This window comes from Myotis yumanensis, unplaced genomic scaffold (genome assembly GCF_028538775.1).
Source record: "Myotis yumanensis isolate MYYU_CA2020_CCGP unplaced genomic scaffold, mMyoYum1.0.hap1 SCAF_3, whole genome shotgun sequence".
In the NCBI taxonomy this organism is placed as follows: Eukaryota; Metazoa; Chordata; class Mammalia; order Chiroptera; family Vespertilionidae; genus Myotis; species Myotis yumanensis.
In genome coordinates this window covers 206,748,155-206,767,961 of record NW_027223754.1, presented here as the reverse complement: position 1 = coordinate 206,767,961, position 19,807 = coordinate 206,748,155, and the positions used below count along the sequence as shown (strand labels likewise).

At 54.0% G+C, this 19,807-nt stretch overlaps 1 protein-coding gene and 1 pseudogene across 2 annotated transcripts; one reads left to right on the top strand and one right to left on the bottom strand.

The window, feature by feature from the left end:
• Nucleotides 1–1,636: 1,636 nt before the first annotated feature.
• FOXRED2 (FAD dependent oxidoreductase domain containing 2) lies at nucleotides 1,637–18,132 on the top strand. Of its 2 annotated transcripts, XM_070411040.1 has the most exons (8): nucleotides 1,637–2,763; nucleotides 4,384–4,635; nucleotides 4,782–5,045; nucleotides 7,803–7,969; nucleotides 10,947–11,112; nucleotides 12,290–12,531; nucleotides 13,765–13,935; nucleotides 16,086–18,132. In XM_070411040.1, the coding sequence occupies exons 1-8, from the start codon at nucleotides 2,240–2,242 to the stop codon at nucleotides 16,343–16,345; spliced, it is 2,046 nt and encodes a 681-aa protein (XP_070267141.1). In that variant the 5' UTR covers nucleotides 1,637–2,239; the 3' UTR covers nucleotides 16,346–18,132. The 2 variants fall into 2 exon arrangements, with proteins under 2 accessions (XP_070267141.1, XP_070267142.1); XM_070411041.1 differs by lacking the exon at nucleotides 4,384–4,635.
• LOC139007716 (U4 spliceosomal RNA) lies at nucleotides 3,242–3,322 on the bottom strand (annotated as a pseudogene).
• Nucleotides 18,133–19,807: the final 1,675 nt, after the last annotated feature.

The following is a 19,807-nucleotide window of genomic DNA, read 5'->3' as shown; positions in this document are numbered from 1 at the left end:
TAAAGTTCTTTCCACGCTAGGCATGGCTGCTTTCCCACAAGAACCCTCAGTTCCATCTCATTGGACCACATTAATGCCTCTTGAAGGTTCCTGTACTTCCCTCATAAATGTACTATGTTCTGTCCATGAAATCTTGATAAAAGTTATGACACATTTTAACAATTGTTTGGGGTCTGTGGGAGGAGCTAGAGTTTAAGGGGAGCGTTCTTGCATCCTATGCCATTGTGAGACCCTACAGAAAGCTCTGGTGGTAATCGTCCCCTTCCTCTTCTATAAGTTCCTCTTCCATTTTTGTCTGATTCGGTTGTACACGAGGCTTGCCATATTTCTCCTAAGTCCTTTTGATGAAAGAATTACCTACTTGATTCTGTTTCCAAGTTGATACATGCAGGATCCACATCCCACCTCTGGGAGGCCAGCTACAATCATCCTGTTATCCTCCATGTGCTGTGCCTCCACTTTGGCCACACCACTGCCTTGTATTAGCAGTGGGTTTATGTTTAGTGTCATACTGGCCTATCATAGGCCACTGTATTTACATTACCAGGCTCAAAACATTCATGAATGAATAAAAAACATCTTGTAAAGAGCTCATAATTCCAAGCTCCACCTCTTAACTGTGTGATCTTAAGCAAATCACTCTAACCCTATAGAGGTTTTGGCCAGTGGCTACAAAATGTTGTAAACAGAATTTTTGGCTACCTCACTGGTTGGCGAAAGATCAAGTCAATCATGAATGTTTCTTAATAAACAATAGACTGAATCATTGTAGTGTCCAGGTAAGAACTTTCAAACCTGTAAATTTTTATAAGGATATGCCTGGAAGCAAGATCTCAACAGACAGAAAAATGCTGCTCAGAATGAGTTTGCAGCTTTTATGCATTCGGAATTAAAGGGGAAGGAAAGTAAGACACAGGGAGGTATCTTATCATACAGGATAGTTAAGAGTATATGCTCTCTAGATGGTGGTTTGGATTGAGGGGTCTGAAAGGCATTTCAAAGGTGTGTTAGTCCTAGATGCACAGAAACAATGGACAGGGCTTGCTTAAGGCAAAGAGAAACCTTTTACTAAATGCATATGCCTAGGGCATGATGACTCACCTTGACCTGCCCAGTTAGGAATTTATCATCAGATCAATCTGCGAAGTTACTTTCTCTGTAGAATCCTTTTTTTAGTCCACAGTAGCAAAAACCTGTTAATTGGTTTTTCTGTCCTGGCTTCACTAACCTGGTTTCCAGTCCCCAAAACCTGGGTAGCCAACTGGTCTTTAGCTACATTCATGGTGGAATGTAAGAGCTGGAATTACCCCCAAGAACGATCTGCTCCTGCGCCTCCCAAGTGAAAAGGCACAGCTTGAAAACAAGGGCCCGCGCCGGGGGTTTGGTGGGGGGGCGGACCTCCTGCCCAGGCACCGCAGCCCCTAGGCAGCACCTGCAGGCCTCCGCACCGCCTACGGACCCCCGCAGGCCCACCGTCCGGCGTGCGGCGCGCCGCGCACGTGACCCCGCCCCCTGCCATTGGCCCGGCGGGAGGGGAAGGGAGGGGCGGGGCGGCTCCGCGGCGCGAGCGGGCTGGGCCCAGCCTTCCTCCCTGCGCGCGCTGCCTGCGGAGCGGCTGCGAGGTACGAGCCCTCGGTAGGGGGTCGGGTCTGCGGGCCGGGGCGGCCGGAGCCGCGGTCGTGGGCACTGCGCACGCGCGGGGAGCGCCTCCTAGAAGGTGCGCGCCAGCAGCAGGGCCGCCTCGCGCCGGCGTGGCAGCAGGTGTGTTGGGCATCTGTGTCGCGTGACCAGGGAGGCTCGGGCACCTGGCCGGGGTGGGTCCATGCGGGCCACGCCTTCCTCGGGCTCCAGCCCCAGAGCAGAGCTGTGGCTAAAGAGACATGCCCCCAGGCACTAGCCGGGGGAGGGCTCGAGGGCTGTTGGACATCCTTCAAATTAGGGAGAAAATAGGGGAGCACCCACCTTCTCACCACCATGGCAAGAAGAGGAGGGCTGGCGCCCCCGGGAACCGGGGCCCTAAAGGAGACGGAGGGGTTGGGGATTTTTGGAGGGAGCTCCAGATCCAAGCTTGAAACCATAGCAGATGAGCTCAGAAGTCCTTGAGATCTGGTGCTGGCTCCACCCCAAATAGCCGCGAGCGCCCAGGCCAGCCTCTGCCTCTTGGCAGGCCCCGTCCTCACTCATTCCCAGGGCCTCAGGCCAACCTTGGTCCGAGCCTCACCCCTCTGGTCGGAGCAGGATGGGCCTCTCCCCGGGGCTGCTCCTGACCATGGCTCTCTGCCCGGCTCTCACCCTGCACCCGGCTGAGGCCCGGGCGCCTGCACACCGGGACTACTGCGTCCTGGGCGCGGGGCCCGCGGGCCTGCAGATGGCCTACTTCCTGCAGCGGGCCGGGCGGGACTACGTGGTGTTCGAGCGCGCCTCGGGGCCCGGCAGCTTCTTCACGCGCTACCCCAGGCACCGCAAGCTCATCAGCATCAACAAGCGGTACACCGGCAGGACCAACGCCGAGTTCAACCTCCGCCACGACTGGAACTCTCTGCTCAGCCATGACCCTCGGCTGCTCTTCAGACGCTACTCCCAGGCCTACTTCCCCGACGCCGGCGACATGGTGCGCTACCTGGGCGACTTCGCAGGCAGGCTGGGGCTCTGCGTGCGGTACAACACAACCATTGCCCACGTCACTCTGGACAAGGATCGGCGGGCCTGGAATGGCCATTACTTCATTCTGACCGACCAGAAGGGCCAGGAATACAGGTGCAGGTAAGGAACGGGGTCCCAGCGCTCACCTGAAGCTGGGCCTTTCCTGGAGGCACTGACACTTCCTGTGTGGCCGGTTGGTGGGGGAGGAATGGGAGAAAGCAACCTTGGGTAGTTAGCATTACCTAAGCTTACGTCCCCACACAACCCGTTTGTAGAACATCTCCCAGAACTAGTGTTCCCCAAAACACAGGCTAGGAAATGCTGGATCTAGCAAGTGTTAGAGGGGCCCAGTGGGATTTCAGAACCGAACAAGAGAAGGCCCTACAGGCAGTGCTACCAGCATTCAGTTTTAGCTTGTGAGAAAGCTTAATGTCCTGTAGGCAACCCAGATTCAGAGTCACGAACTAGACTGCACTGCACTGTTGCAGCCTCACCGGGACCCTATGGGAGAGGGTCACTGATTCCCATCTCACAGATGAAGAACTGAGTCTGAGAGAAGCCCAGCAACTGGTGCTGGGTCACACGGCTTTTTTCTTTTTTGTATTGGGAAAAGTTCAATTAGCAACAATCGTGCCTCGGATAAACCTCATTGGCTATGATACTGCCACTGCGCAAAGCTTCACACAGCTTTTAAGCTGCAGTTTGAGCTCATATCTTCCTGACCTCGAAGCCCCTGTTCTTTCCAGCTGCACCAGACTGCTTCTCACTTCATGGCCATTAGCTGAGCACCTGGCTCCCAGCAGGTGCTCAATCAGAGTTCATCTTCCCCTATGTTTTGGCAGAGGCCCAGCCTCGCTCCTTGCTTCTTACAGCCCAGGGAAAGAAGGCTGAGCCATTTTGACCCTTGCATTTAAACAGCTGTGTGACAGTGTAGGGGAGTCAGCTATGAGCAGTGTGGACAAGAGTCAGCAGACACAGTGAGAGGGGCTGCATATGCCCCTCCACAGGCCATCCAATTGGATTTCTTTTCCAATTCGATTTTTGAAACCACCCTGCGATCAAATCATTCTTCTGCGGGCCGGCAGGATCCAGCTCCCCAGCCGCCCTCGACAGTGCTGCAAACCCACCAATATAAAGAGCAGGACTTGGGCATCCTGCTGATCTGTGGTCGAGTCTGGCCCTGCTGACTTGGGAGCTTTGGACGCCAGCTGTGGGCCTGTGTCTCCCCACCTGTACAGCAGGCCAGCTAACGTCAATCAGGGTTGCTTGGAGCTGTAAGATGACACGTAAAACATGTTGTACAGAGTCTGGTAGAGATTAAGCCTCAACAGATGTCTGCATTTGTCAAGCAAGTCAGAAAGGGGAAAGTAGGAACATCAGGTCTCCTCATCACTGAGGGTGATACTTGGTCTGACTGCTGTGTTCAGAATTGGATGAATTACTTGACTTCTCATGGTGCTACCTTCTCCTGTCAGTCAAATTCTCACATTTGGTACAATCCCAGTAAGGGGTAAAGGAAGCTGTGTCCGCTGGAGTGAGCTCAATGAGGGATAGGGGTAAAGTCTCACGTCTGCTGGGATGGATCCGTAATCAGATGAATGAGTGAATAGTCTTGTTTTCTTTTAGGAGCCAGTAGTTTGAGTCAGGTGGACAAGCCAGGTGGCAGGTCCAAAAAGTGACTTTTCCTTAGTGTCGGGAGCTAAGAAACTAAGCCAGCGTCCCCTTGCTCCCCACCTGCAGCGTCCTCCTTGTCGCCACCGGCTTGTCAGTCCCCAACCTGGTGGACTTCCCCGGCTCCGAGTACGTGGAGGGTTACGAGTCTGTGTCCGTGGACCCGGAGGACTTTGTGGGTCAGAATGTGCTGATCCTGGGCCGAGGAAACTCGGCCTTTGAGACGGCAGAGAACATCTTGGGTGTCACCAACTTTGTCCACATGCTGAGCCGCTCCCGAGTCCGGCTGTCCTGGGCCACCCATTACGTAGGAGACCTCAGGTATGCCACGCAGCCGCCCTGGTGTGCTGTGTACTCCAGCCCCCTAAAGCCGTCCCTGACCCCAGCTAGAGGAACCACCTCTTCCTCCGAGCCCCTTGTACCCGTACAGACTCCTTCTTCTCTCCTGCATGTTCCATGGGCCCCAGGGCCGTCAACAACGGCTTGCTGGACACCTACCAGCTGAAGTCCCTGGACGGGTTGCTGGAGTCCGACCTGACGGATCTGGCTGTGGTGAAGGACCCCAAGGGCAAGCTCCACATCACCCTCAAGTTCTACCTGGAGGACAGCAACCAGAGTGCCGAGGCCATCCCCCTCCCCCAGGACGACAGCGACAACTTTGCCATGCGCGTGGCCTACGACCGTGTCATCCGCTGCCTGGGCTGGAAGTTCGATTTCTCCATTTTCAATAAGTGAGTCCAAGTGAGGAGGTACCTGGGATGGGATCTCATACAAATGCCTCTGACACCCCCCTGGGGGAACAGCGTCCCGTCCGGCAGTGCCAGTGCCAGGCTTTCCGGCCTCCGTCCTCAGCCTGGATGTGGATGCTGCCTGGTTTCCCGCCCGGGTGTGCGCTCTCTGTCCACTGAGAAGGGTCCCAAGTGGCCCTGAGGCTCTCCCCCTCAGAGCAGCGGCAGCAGCGAGTCTTCGTCTGTTGTGATCTTCCACCTGAGAGATGGGAAGGCAAGGACCAGGAGGTGAATTTGCTGGAAGGCAGTGTGGTGGCCAGGAGCGCAGGCTCTGGGGTCAATCTGAGATTTTTTCTTACCAAATCTGTGAGCTTTGGGAGAGTTGCTTTGCCACTGTTGGCCCCAATTTCTCATCACTAAAATGGGGATCATGGTTTCTTTTTTCATCAGTCTATTGTGAGGATGAATATAGAAAACTACTTGGGCTCTAGCAGGTTTGGCTCAGTGGATAGAGCATCAGCCTTCGGACCAAAGGGTCTTGGGTTTGATTCCAGTAAAGGGCATTAAAAGAGAGAGAGAGGGGGGAAGGAAGCAAGGAAGGAAGGAAGGAAGGAAGGAAGGAAGGAAGGAGAAAGAAAGAAAAAGAAAGAAAGAAAGAAAGAAAGAAAGAAAGAAAGAAAGAAAGAAAGGAAGGAAGGAAGGAAGGAAGGAAGAAAAAAGAAATAACTACTTGGCATATACTATATGCTCAATCAAATGTTGGAAGCCGAAATTATTTATAACTAGAGGCCCAGTGCGTGAAATCGTGCAGAGGTGGGGTCCAACTGGCCCGGCCCCAATCGGGGAGAATCAGGGCCAGGCCTGTTGGGAGGAGGAGACCACAGAGGTTGACCAGCTGGCCTGCCCCGATCAGAGCCCAATCAGGGCTGGGCTGGCTGGGGGGGGAGGGGCCACAGGTGATTGGCTGGCAGGCCCTACCCCGATTGGAGTGAGAGAACTGATTGAGGGCAGGGCCAGCCATGGGGAGGGGTGATGGGCCGGCTGACCCTGCCCCCAATTGGGGGGGGGGGGCGATCGGAGGTGGTGCCAGCTGGGGAGAGGGGCCATGGGCAGTAGCTGCCAGCCTTGCCCCTGATCCTAGTGAGGGGGCCCATCGGACAGGGCTGGCTGGGGGAGGGGCCACAGGTGGTTGGCCAGCCAGCCCCACCCCTAATCAGGGTGGGGGGCCGATGGGGGTGGGGCCAATCGGGGGTGGGGCTGCAGGAGGTTGGCCGGCTGGCCCTGGCCCCTATTGGGGTATGGGGTGATAGGGGGCAGGGCTGGCCAGGGGCAGGGGCCACAGGTGGGGTTGACCGGCTGCCCCACCCTTGATCTAGGTGGGAATAGCTGATTGGGAGTGGGGCCGGCCAGGGGGAGGTGCTGCGGGATGTTGGCCGGCTGGCCCCATCCCCAATCGGGCCGGTTCGCTGGCTGCAGTGGGCAACATAGCCATTGGTCGTTCCGGTCATTACAGTATTCGGGTCACTGGATTTTTATATATGTAGATTGCATTTTGAAGAACTGCTTTATAGATCCTCATCATTTTTAGACATTGCTGCCTCAGTTCCTTTGTAAGGCTTAGTATCAAAGAATCCATCCAGCACCCTGACTGGTTTGGCTCAATGGATAGAGCATCGGCCTGCGGACTGAAGGGTCCCAGGTTCGGTTCCAGTCAAGGGCATGTACCTTGGTTGCAGGCACATCCCCAGTGGGGGCTGTGCGGGAGGCAGCTGATCAATGTTTCTCTCTCATCGATGTTTCTGGCTCTCTATCCCTCTCCCTTCCTTTCTGTGGAAAATCAATAAAATATATTTGGAAAAAAAAAAAAAAGAATCCGCCGAAACCGGTTTGGCTCAGTGGATAGAGCATCGGCTTGCGGACTGAAAGGTCCCAGGTTCGATTCCGGTCAAGGGCATGTACCTGGGTTGCAGGCACATTCCCAGTGGGAGATGTGCAGGAGGCAGCTGATCGATGTTTCTCTCTCATCGATGTTTCTAACTCTCTATCTCTCTCCCTTCCTCTCTGTAAAAAATCAATAAAATATATTTAAAAAAAAAAAAAAGAATCCATCCAGGGTCTCACTTCCCTTCTGGTCAGGGCACAGGCAGACAAGAACCTCAAGGATCTGAACCAGACCCTCCTGTCCCATCGGGTCACACAAGGCCCAGTCTTAGCCCAGAGCCCAGCCGTGAGTCAGGCTTGAATCCTGACCTTGGTCCTGACCCACCACATCTTTAACTAGAGCTGCAGTTACTCTGTCTGTTAAATGGAGATGATTATACCTGCCTCCTGGGTCATGCATGGTATGATTTAAATGCAATCTATATATATAAAAAGCCAGTGACTGGAACTCTGGACAACCAGTCGCTATGCTGCCCACTGTAGCCAACAAACCACCCCGATCAGGGGTGGGGCCGGCCGGCCAACCTCCCCGAAGTCCCTTCCCCCTGGCCGGCCCAGCCCTGATTGGGCCCTGATCAGGGCAGGCCAGTCGATCTGGCCGGTCAACCTCCTGCCATCTCCTCCTGCCATCTCCTCCTCCCAACAGGCCCAGCCCCGATCTGCCCTGATCAGGGGCCAGGCCGGCTGGACCCCACCAGTGCACAAATTCGTGCATTGGGCCTCTAGTAAGGAATATAAAACACTTAGCTCAGAGCCAGGCCTGTAATTCGTGTTTCATACACAGCAGCAATTTTTATTAACAACACTTTCTGCTCACAGGTCCCTCAGACTGTCTTCAGGGAGTGAGTTCAGCAAGAAGTACCCACTGGTCAGACCTAGCTATGAGTCCAAAGGAAGCCGTGGTCTCTTTGTCCTGGGTACGGCCAGCCACTCTGTGGATTACCGGAAATCTGCTGGGGGCTTCATCCATGGATTCCGATACACAGGTGAGCCCACCTCCCCAGGCTCAGGAAGCACTCTGTGGTTTCCAGCAGCTTTCAAGGGATTGCTCATCAGTAGTCGACTGTCATAAATTCCGAGTCTGGGGCAGACAGCACCGGGTTTCCATGGTCTGAGGATATGTCTAGAAAAGCATCCAATAAGGTATAAAAGTGCGTACATCTGGGGTGCATGTTACATGCCTGTGTCCTGTCGGGTGAAGTGCCATGTATTGGTGAGAACGCTGAGCTTGAGGAATGTTAACCTGGGTTCCTTCCCCGTGGGGTGGCCTCAGAGGTTAGGCTTCATAACCTCTCTAAGCCTCTGTGGGGTACCCTCACATCAGAGGTGGGAGTGAGGGGAGGCCCCTGCCCTCGAGGGACTGTTGTAAGGACTAGACTAGGCCATACCTGGGACCGTGCAGCTGTGAAGCATCACATGCAGTTTTTGGGCACCGACAAATCTGAATAAGAATTGCAGTTGGATACCCTAGCTGGTTTGGCTCAGTGGGTAGAGCGTTGGCCTATGGACTGAAGGGTCCCGCATTCCATTCTGGTCAAGGGCACATGCCCAGGTTGCGGGCTTGATCCCCAGTAGGGGGCGTGCGGAGGCAACCGATCAATGATTCTCTCATCATTGATGTTTCTGTCTCTCTCTCTCTTCCTCTCTGAAATCAATAAAAATATTTTTTTAAAAAAGAATTACAGTTGGATTATATTCGTTCCTTTTCGGAGCTGTAGGTACTGAGGGTATAAATTTTCTGTCCTCAGGGGAGGCTGTGGGATGGGTGCTTTATTGCGTGGCAGGTGTTACATGAGCCCGTTAATTCTGTCATAAACACCATGAGGCCCTGCGCCCTGCATTCTGACTTTTCTGTGTTTAGTTGGATGCCTCGCACTGCCATAATGCTCACTTTTGCACATCACTATCCTTCCAGTTTGGCAGAGAAAGGTAGTTATGTTTTACTGTTGATTTCCAGACAGTATATTTTGCACCCCACACGTGCTGTCAGAAGGACACCAGGGAGAGAGTGTTAGCTGTCTGTAACGCAGAGTATTTGCAAATTGAACACACATGCATACGCACACACATGCCCGTGCACACACACGGAATGAGAAGAGTGTCTCGTCAGCCGAGTCCCCCCAGTAAGAAACCCTCATCACCGTTCCCAAGCCCGGCACCCTCCCTGCACCCGCTCTCCTGGCACACACCGCCCCGTCCCTCTTGCTCCCTCTGTCCTCTGCCCCTTTTTTCCAGCTCACATACCTAATCCTCACAACAGCCCCATGAGACACATCCTGTTATTTCAGCTCCATTTGGCAGATAAGGAAACGGGGGCAATTTGAACCCATATCTGCGTGACTGTGGTGCTCACAGCTAACTGCAGAGCTCCAGGCCAATGAGAAACAGACGTGGGTGTGTAGCCACAGATTGCCGTGGTCAGTACTCACTGAGGACCCTCCTGGGGGAGGGACGGGTGACTACACAGTACATTCTGCCCAGACCTTGCTCATCATTCATCTGAGAAACAGGCCCCGAGGGAGACAAGTAGCAAACAGTAAGGCAGAGTGAAGCAACAGAAGATCAAAGCTGGGCGGGCGGCACAGACCGGAACTGCTTGGAACGGAGGACTTGCAGGAAGCCTTGCCCATCCCCCATCTCTGTTCTGTACCCTCCCTCCCATAGTACCCACCAGAACAACCTTCCTTTTAAAACAAAAACAAATAAAAAACAACAACTGTGTCCTTCCTCTATTCGAACATCTTGAGTGGTTCCCCATCTCCGCAGAGAGTCCCAGCTCCCAGCACGGCATTCGGAGCTCTGCGCAGCCAACACCGGCTCGCCCTTCCAGCCTGGCCCCCCGCCTGCTTCTCAAGAGGTGCCAGGCTCTCTGAAGATTCTGTTTCTTCACATGTGTGCTCCCTTTGTCAGGGCTCCGTTCCCAAACTTCTCCAGCTGTGTAATTCCTCGACCTTTTGCAAAACTCAGCTTCACCGTGGTTCCCTCCAGAGAGCCAGGTGTCTGGTGAGGCTGCACGCCTCGCTGTGACTGTGGGCCAGCGAGTCCCCTGTCACCTGAGCTGCTGTGTCCTTGCCTTTCCTGGATCTGGGTGTTGTGTTGATTCGTTTTGGAAGAGCAGGCATCTGTGTGCGGTGCCCCAGTTTCACAACTGTATCCGGCAGCCCCAGGCACACAGAAAACGTCTCCTGTTGTTTTAGACAGCGGTTGCTTTTCTAGCCTGACATACATATACAAAGCATTTCAAAATAGAACTCGGTGACAGATTTGGTTTAGGCTGCGAAGGAGAGGGAGCAGTCAAAGGGTTTCCATCGGGATGTCTCCCGCAGGAGTGGGGACTGGGCGAGGGGAGAGGTTGCAGAGGAAGGCGCTGGGTCCAGTTTTGACACCACGTGTGGAGTGATAGCTGCGGGGCTTCCCTATGCAGGTGGCGAAGTCAGGGGGCAAATACGGGCCTGGGGACCAGATTTGGCCACGCCCCTTCACTTAGCTGTCCTCTGTGGCTGCTTGCACACCAGAGGCGGAAGTGAGTTGCGTGACAGCCTCTGCCAAGCCGAAAATGCTTCCACCTGGGCCCTTCACAGAAACCACGTGCTGACCCTGCTCTAAAGGCATCTTCTGGGCGTCATGGTACAGTGTGTATGGAGTTTAGAGACGTTGATGGGGACTTTATGGCCCTCCTGATGGCAAAAGATAAATTCTTCGTTTTTAATGTATTTTTATTGATTGCAGCAAGGAAGGGAGAGGGAGAGAATGAGAAACATCAGTGATGAGAGAGAATCATTGATTGGCTGCCTCCTGCAACCCCCTCTGGGTATGGAGCCCACAACCCAGGCACGTGCCCTGAGTGGAATCAAACCGTGACCTCCTGGTTGATAGGCCCACGCTCAATCACTGAGCCACATCGGCCAGGCAAAAGATAAATCCTTAAGTGCAGCATGCCCTCCCTCCCTCTGGCCATTTCAGTGCGTGCTGTTCACCGGCTGCTGGAGCATCGCCACCACGGTGTCGCCTGGCCCGCCACCGAGCACCCCATCACACAGCTGACCAGCTCCGTCCTCCGGCGCGTGAACGAGGCTTCTGGGCTCTACCAGATGTTCAGTGTGCTCGCCGATGTCGTCCTGTTGAAGGAGTGAGTCACCCGCCCCACCACGCTGCCCCTCCGCCGCCTCACCTTACCCTCGTCACACCCCTGCCTTTCCCAAGTGTGGAATAGCCCAGTGGTTCCCTCCTAAGATGAAGCCTGAGAAGAAACAGGGGTGAGGGTAGGGGAGATGGATTTTATTCTGGAGAAAAATCAGTGAAATCACACCACCAGCTCTGCAGACAGACAGTCCCGAGCGTGAACCAGGCTGTGCCTCTTTCTACCTGTGTGACTTTGGGCAAGTTAGTTAGCCTCTCTGAGCCTTTCTCTCGCCTGCAAAATGGGGGTGAAGTGGGGTTCTGCGTACCTGGCAGAACTGCAGGAAGGAGTAAAGGTAACGCATAGAAAGCATTTGGCACCAAGCAGATGAGCAGTAAACCGCAACACCAGTGAGATTCGTGAGTTCCCTGGCGCTGGGGCCAAGTTGGCTCCTTCTCAGTCCAGTGTAGGGGACACTTCCTGAGCAGGAAACTGTAGAGGCGCTGGAGGGAGGCCCTCCAAGGACAGGTGGCAGGTGAGAAGCAGAGGAAGAGCTCTGAGAGGAAACAGCGGCCCAAAGCCAGGGTGTGCAGTAGCACACCAAGTTCCGGTGGGCCTTGACCCTCTCGCCTTCACACCCATTCACCACACAGACCACCCGTAAGTCCCGTTGGCTCTCCTTCAGGTTATCTAGAACTGACCTCCCTGCACAGCTCTGCCCTGCCCCTTGGTCCGGACCACAGCATCTCTCACGTGCACCGGTCCAGCAGCGGTCTGCTCTCAGCACATGGCCAGGGTGGCCCTTTAAAACACGAGTCCCACCAGTTCATCTCTGCTCAGTACTCACTGGGGCCCGGGGCTTCCCCTCAGTCCAGATGAAACCAGGTGTTCCCATCGTGGCTTACACAAACCTTCTTTGACCTGCCCCCACCCCCCTCGCCGGGCCCTCCCCTCAACTCCACTCCAGCCACCCTGGCCTTCTTCCTGTCCCTGAACACACCAAGGCATGCGCCCTGTCCCAGGGCTCCGCTGTAACATCAACGTGAGCTGTGCGGGGCTGGTCAGAGTCCGTGCGCTGTTTGTCACTTCCTGGAGGGAGAGGGGCACGTACACACAGGCCCACGTGCAGACGCCTCGCCTCTGCCGCAGCACTGAGGGTCTGGCCTCCCATCTGCCTTGGTCCCAGGAACGGCACAGCATTCGAGTACCTGGAGGAGTTCCCCATGCAGATGCTGGCCCAGCTGGAGGCAGTCACCGGCAGGCAGGCCAGGCACGGGCTCTTCGTCATCAACATGGAGTACGGCAGAAACTTCTCTGGGCCCGACAAGGACGTCTTCTTCTATGACCGGTCTGTGGGGTACACGGAAGACGCCTGGCAGTCTAACTTCCTGCATCCCGTCATCTACTACTACAGGCACCTCCCCACCGGTGAGCTGGCTGTGCGCCCCCTCCCGCCTGGGCTCTCTTGGGGTGGGCACGCCTCGGGCCCCAGTGGGGATCGAGGTGTCACCATGAGTCCCTCCCACAACACTCCGCTGACAGAGGAGGACCGCTGGGGACTCGGCCCCGAGACAGGAGGTCCAAGAATGATAAGTGCTGGTCCCAGATTCTGGCCTGCACCATGACCTGGGCAGGGCACGCATGGGGAGGCATGATCTCCAGGCACCATAGAGTAGAGGGACACGGTCTTGCTGTGTGTCTCCAGAGGAGGCTGATCGTGGAGTGGGGAGGGGGGACTTGGAGACGATTCGACGGAACAGGGAGTGGAACTGGAAGCGGTTAACGCAGGAGTGGAGCGGTGCAGGGCAGAAGAGCTGGGAGGTGCTCCCAGGTCTGTCCTTTGCCTGCTGTGCAATCTTGGACCATTTATTAACCTCTCTGAGCCTCAGCTTCCTCCTCTGTCAAATGGGGATAAAAACAGTACCTTCCTTCCTGTGTGAGGATGAATGGGGTGATAGATACAGAATGCCAGCACGGTGCCTGGCAGAGTAGCTACCAAGGGGTGAACCCCCCGGGGAACCCAACTCCTGCTTCAGAACTTGAAGGGCTGGCACTTGGACAAGGATGATCTAAAAAGGGCAGAGGTAGTATCAACAGGTCCAAGTGGCAGGACCGCAGGTGTATATCCAATAGAAGGAGCAGGTAATATCGGCGCTGTCCCTCAGTGGAACGGGCGGCCTCCTAGAGCCGAATTTCCCAGTACAGGGGTGGCTGGGTCATGGCCTGAGCCATCTGACAGGGACACCACAGAGGGGACCCACAACAGGTGGGAGACGGACTAGGTGAGCTCTAAGACCCCTTCTGATGCTGGACCCGAGCCTCCTCACAGAAAGACCAGTTGTGAAGCAGCCATAATAGACCTCAGTCTACGTGAGCCTTAGAGAAACATCAAGTTCAAGTGGTTGGTCTGAGTTCTGCCCTCTGATAGCACAAGGGACAAGTCTAGTTTTGTCCTGCTTCCTCGTGCTAACCTTCCAAGCATTCGGGGATGGCTGTGGAACAACGGACCGCAGCCAGCACAGAGCTGTCCCAGGAGAGCCGAGCTCACGGGCAGGAGTGAGCGGGGTAGGCGTTGGGAATGTGCGGGAACCACGCCGCTGCCACTGACCCCAGTGGGAAGCCGGCTGCTGGGCTCTGACTCGGCCCTGCCTCTCCCCACAGAGCAGGAGGTGAGGTTCCGCCCTGCAGACTGGCCCCTGCCGCGGCCCGCGGCCATCCACCACATCCTGGAGGACTTCCTGACAGACTGGACCGCCCCCGTGAGCCACATCTTGCCTCTGAGGCGCTTCCTGGAGAACTGTCTGGGCACCGATTTGCGAAGCTTCTACGCAGGTAACTTACGTGCCCCGAACCACAGAGGGACTGAGCTAGAGGTGGGAAGAGGCCAGAGGGATCAGGCCCTGAGCGTTCCAGGATGCACAGCTAGAAACCCAAACCCAGGGCTCCGTTTCCCACAACGTGGTGGACGAGGTGTTCACAGAAACCCCTCCCAGACAGCACGCCTGAAAACACCGAGCAACTGGCAGGAAAATTAGGAAACTTCCCAGAGCCAGACACTGAGAAAAGCATAAACCCAAGCTGGAAGTGGGCCATCTGCTGGCCGTCAGCAGGCCGAGCCTGGGAAAGTGAGCAGCACTAGGGGTAGGAAGGTGAGGCTAGAGCAGCGGGGGTGTCTGTTTAGAGACCTTCAAATAAACTTGGATCTCAGTGAGTAAACTAGGAGGCCAAGACGGAGATGGTAGAGGCCCATCGGGAGGGGAGGGCAGGGGGGATTGCCCCTGATGACTTCCAACCACTAGGCCTCACTTGGGAGTTTGGGGCCAAACTGCACACTATCGCTGTGGTACAGCAAACATCTGTTAAGCATCCGTAGTATATAAGGTACTATTCGTTCCAAATCAGGTTAGAGACAGTCAGTCCTTGTTCCATCCCGGGTGACATCCTCGGTCCACTTTGAAATAAAAATGTGAATGTGCACATTAAGAGAGATGGCTTAAAACAGTAGTTTCAATTCATCGTCCACATACATGTAAATGCTCCAACAGAGGAGAGTCATAGAGCAGAGTACTAGCATTCTGCAAACTGTCGGCTTACACGTGAAAGTACACGGAGCAGGACTAACCTCAGCTACAAAGCCCCTGGCTGTCTCGAGGTTTCAGGAGTACACAGAGATGCTGGGCCTGTTAGGGAACATACTCCCACCCTGAGTTTTGGCTCCTACGATTGGATCATCACTGGCCCTTTAGCCTCCTGGCTCCCACTCCCTAGACACTAGTACAGGCCACTCTATGTCAGTGCCTTGAACTCGGAAGAATCCTACCTGGCAGAGAGCCAGCTGGCAGAGGGCGGGCCTTCTCCCCACCCCCTTAGATGATGTGCTGGGCTTCTCTGCCCCTGGCCCCTGCAGAAGGGGAGATGCGCATCATCAGAAGGGGGTGCTTGCCAAAAGGCCACCTTGCTGCCCCTCCACCATCCTCCCCTCACGCCTGCTGTCTTCCCTGCTCAGAGAGGGCCGTCAGGGACCCTCTGTGCTGTGAGTCAGAACTAAAGTGGGAAATAATATTTGTGTAGCAGCCTGTTCACCCATGTAGGCCTCCCAACATTCTTTGCAATACCAGGGTGGACAAAAGTAGGTTTACTAGTACAGCTGCACTGTGACGCTCTTTGGAGTTAATAAAGCTATTGTAATAATTACAACCTGCTTGTCTGACAGTCACACAACTGTAAACCTACATTTGCCCACCCTGTTTGCCCATTTTGTGAAATAAAAGACTCAAGCTGGTTTTCTGACACTCACTCCACTTTCCCATCCTGTCTCAGTCCCTCAGAACACTGAGCCCCTGTGTTTCATCCTTTCTAGCTTTTTAAATCAAAGTTACCTAATACCTGGCTACAAGGCCTTTTCCCACCTCCATTCTCATTCTCCAGAAGGAACTGCTTCTAGCTTTTCTGGTGTTTCTTCCTAATTCTAAATCACAAGTACCCGCATGATCTCCTCATTGGCCGGGTTGACCCACCAACTACTGTGGCACAGAGGAGGGTAATCACAGCGGCATTGACCCGTTTTGTCTTCGTGACCCCGCAGCGCTGAGAGCAGGGCTTGCACCTGGCACTTGCCACTCAGATCTGGTCGAGGGAAGAAATCTTTGCAGGCAACTCTGAGCTCAAAAGGGGACGAGTCCCACCCCAGGCTGGCCGGGCAGAGCATCCTGCTGGCCCGGCTCTGGAAGCTGAGTCATCTCTGGTTTGCTTTCATTTTGGAGCGTTGTTCTTCCCAAATGCTGGGGTAGCCGATTCCTGGAACGACGGAAGGGGCGGAGTTCCATGGCCACTCGGTCAGAAATGAGACACCCAGAACAGTCAGCTCCCAGGCTCAGGGATGGAGGGTCCTGGGGGAGGCCCCTGGGGCCCCGGCAGCTCCTCCTGCACCTCGCCCCCCACCTCTCAGCCCGACTCATTCATCTCCTTTTGCTTTTCTGTAGAGTCCTGCTTCCTGTTCGCCCTGACACGCCGGAAACTGCCGCCCTTTTGCCAGCAGGGATACCTGAGGATGCAGGGGCTGGTGGGAACCGGAAGCCTCCGGCAGCACCGAGTGGAGAGTGGGCTCCTGCAGGACTATGCCGCTGCGGGCAAGCGCAGGGAGGACAGCGGCCAGTGGCCCGGCTTCCGTGAGCCAGTAGACCAGCCCCAGGCTCCCGGGCCTCTGGACCAGCCCCTCAACAGCAACAGGGAGGAGCTGTGATGTGCAGGTCTCTCCCCGCCAGGCCTTCCTTCCCACAGCACCGTGCTCCCGCCGATGGGTGATTGCCAGAGGCCACTGGGATCATTGCAGCGGCCCCACCAAAGCCACACGGAGCGCGCGTAAGGGCTACGGGTGGCCATGCGGCGGTCTCCTCCCCTCCCGTTGGCGTCCATAGTGCCCAGGAGGTGGGGTCCAGAGAAGGACATCCTCTGCCAGTAGGAGTCGCCTCCCACAGCCGGGCCTGTCTGCAAGTGAATGACCGCCGAGCACCAGGCTGGCCTCAGTCTGTTCCCATCAAGTGCCCAGTGGTTCCTTTTCCTTCTGGTCTACTCTTCAGACGGGCCTGTCAGTGGAGGTCTCACAGATGAAACCCAGCCTCATCTGCATAAGGGTTAGTGGCAGCTCTTTAAAATAAAAGCTCTAATAATCCCAATTACCTAGGGCAGGTAGGACTATGACTCCTGATGAAGACAGCAGCTCAGAGAGGTTGGGTGACTCCCAGGGCCCCAGCCAGGAGTCCTGTCTGCTGCAGCCCTGCAGCCTGTCCCACCACACAACACCGCCTCTCCCCGCCCCCATCTCTCTTTTCAGAAAGGGGGCCGGGGCCCTGGGGAGCTGGGCTCATGGTCCTGGGCCCAGCGGGCTAGCATCAGGCGGAGGTAGCATCTTGCTAAGCAGGCGCTCCCTGAGAGAAGTCCTGCTGTTTCTCTCCGGACCGCTCCCCGGTTCATCTTTAGTCTGTTTTCTTCTTCCACCCTGCCCTCTGGCGTCCTGAACGGTGCCTCACCTGGCGAGGCAGATCAAGTTTTGGCACCTTCCTGCCTTGCCGTGGGTTGCTTTTGGAGATGGTTTGCCCGCTGTTTGAACAGAGCCCGCTCAGCTTGTGCGGAGACATTTATAAATGCGTTTGCATGATAACAATGATGGATTTCATTCCAGCTCCCTTAGCTATTCTGGCTCTTCCTTGTCCTTCCTCGCCAGGGGCCTGTTCCCTTCTTCACTCTCCCATCGGGCATTGTAGTCCTGTTCTGAGTAAGCCAAGGGAAGGCATTGTACATAAAGCAATCATTATTTCTCAAGGTCGGGATCATAAGTGATGCTTTCTCACTGGTTATTATAGCTCTTCATGCAGCCACTCGGAATGTGAGGGGCCTGGGCTTTCCGGCCCCGCAGCCTATTTCTGGGACCATTCTCTTGGCTTAGGCTCACATTCCTTCCCTACCTGCCCCACCCCCTTATCTGCAGATGCCTCTCCCTCCAGTATTTGCAGAGTTAGAACAATGGGACTCCAGCTAAGGCAGGAGGCGTTTACCAATGACAATACTTTGCATAGTTTGTACACAGCTAAACCTTGTACATTCAGGGTCTCTCCCCATTCCCAGGGTGTAGGGTTCACTGTGTCTCCTACAGATTACAGGTAAACCAACCACCCTTCCTTTTCAAATAAATATTTTCATTAGGACTGTACCCATACTTTCATACACATCTTGCCTACCCGATTACTGAAGACTGGCTGAGCCCCTTTTCTAATAAAAATTTGAGGTGCTGTAACATGGTTTACTGATGCCTGAATATGTGACATCTGCTGCTTTTCCCATCGTCTGCCAACTTGTTAATTCCATCAAAATATCCGCCAGCCTTATTTGTGTTCAGTAAGACATGGTTCCATTCTTGCTCAGCTGATTAGAGATGTCTGAGCAATGTCCCTGGTCTTCTTATAAATTAACTAGAGGCCAGGTGTACAAAATCGTGCATGGGTGGGGTCCCTCGGGGTGGCCTGCAGAGATCGAGGCCCCAGCTCATACCCCCAGCCTCGCAGCCCCGTCTGGCACTCTGCCTTGGCCTGGCACTGCCCCCTCACCTGCTCCACCATCCCACCTGTGGGGCAATCTATTGGGGCCGGGCCCCCCGCCCAACCCCCCTGCCGCCGCTGGTCTCCATCTGCGGGATGATCAGTGGGGTGATCAGGCCTCTGCTCATACCCACGTTGGCCTGGTGCCCCCCACTCACCTGCTCCACCATCCCACTGCAGACCCGCTCTCATCAGGACGTATCGGGGCGGCAGCACCTCCACTGCTGCCTGCTGCCAGCACCGCATCACCAACACCTGCCATGTTCTGTGCTGCCCACTGGTGGTCAGCGCACATCATAGCGAGCAAACGACTGCAGGAGGGGACAATTTGCATATTAGGCTTTTATTATTATAGATAGTTGGCTTCAAACAGAGAAGTACTTTTTTCCTATGAAGATCATTGCTGCATTTGCTGGAGATCCTATCTCCATCTTCCCTCCTAGCAGATCTCATTGTTCCCAGCTGGACCAAGTTCCTCTTCCAGCCAAGGCCTGAATTCATTAATTCCTTCTTTTTAATATTACAAAGCTATTGGTGCAAAATAGACAAGTCAGTGAAATAAGAGGCCAGAAACAGACCCTATTCTAAGTAAGAAAGAGGTGACTTTTTTTTTAAAAAAATCACAAACCAATGGAAAAGATTGTGCAGGACCACGCAATCAATAACGTTGGATTAACTGGTTAGTAATTTGGAAAAGAAAATGCATCTCATTTTAGACCCTATATCATACTACAAATCTAATTCCAGATGAAATTTTTTTAAAAGCCATATAGAAACCAGAGATGAAGAGGGGGTACTTTCATAAAAAAAAAAGGCTATTCCAGGTTCAGAAGCAGCAGAGTAATACCCCAGACAAAATAAGTTCAACATTTTCAGGTACACCCATCTAGCCTGTACCTAATTAATGGGACTAATGAGATTATTTTAAAGAAATTGGTAAAAAATTAAAAGGCAAAACAGCATGGGCAAAAAATAATTACAGCAGACTATAATAAATATCATTATATATAGAACTAATTGGAAAAAAAGGAGAAAAATCAAGTTAAGTGAACTATGGCACATCCAGCTCTCAAATTATACAGCTCTCCAAAACTCTAAAATATGGTGAGAGATGTATAATAAAGCGAAGTGAAAAGCAGGATATGAAATTGTAGTTGCAACTTCTTTAAACCATATAAAAATAGAAACCTACATACGTCAGAAAGGAAGCCTCACTAAATGTCATCGGTGGTGTGCTAAGATTTGCAGAAGTCTTTTTGTTTGTTTGTTTTTTGTTTGTTTTTGCTTTTTTCTCTTGTCCAAATTTGTGGTTATACTCTGAAATAAATACATTATTTTTTTAATCACATCTGATTTTGGAATTTAAAATTGCTGGGGGCGAGTCTAGCTGGTTTGACTCAGTGGATAGAGCATTGGCCTGCTGACTGAAGGGTCCCGGGTTTGAGACCAGTCAAGGGCACATGCCCGGGTTGTGGGCTCAATCCCCAGTAGGGGCATGCGGAAGGCAGCCGATCAATGATTCTCTCTCATCATTGATGTTTCAATCTCTCTCTCTCTCTCCCCCCCTCTCCCTTCCTCTCTGAAATCAATAAAATATATATTTTTAAAAA

Bases quoted from the DNA above. Each gene is read 5' to 3' on its own strand.
- FOXRED2 (XM_070411040.1), top strand. From the start codon at position 2,240: ATGGGCCTCTCCCCGGGGCTGCTCCTGACCATGGCTCTCTGCCCGGCT. The intron at 5,046-7,802 runs GTGAGTCCAAGT...TTCTGCTCACAG, and splicing joins GATTTCTCCATTTTCAATAA to GTCCCTCAGACTGTCTTCAG. The intron at 12,532-13,764 runs GTGAGCTGGCTG...CTCTCCCCACAG, and splicing joins CTACAGGCACCTCCCCACCG to AGCAGGAGGTGAGGTTCCGC.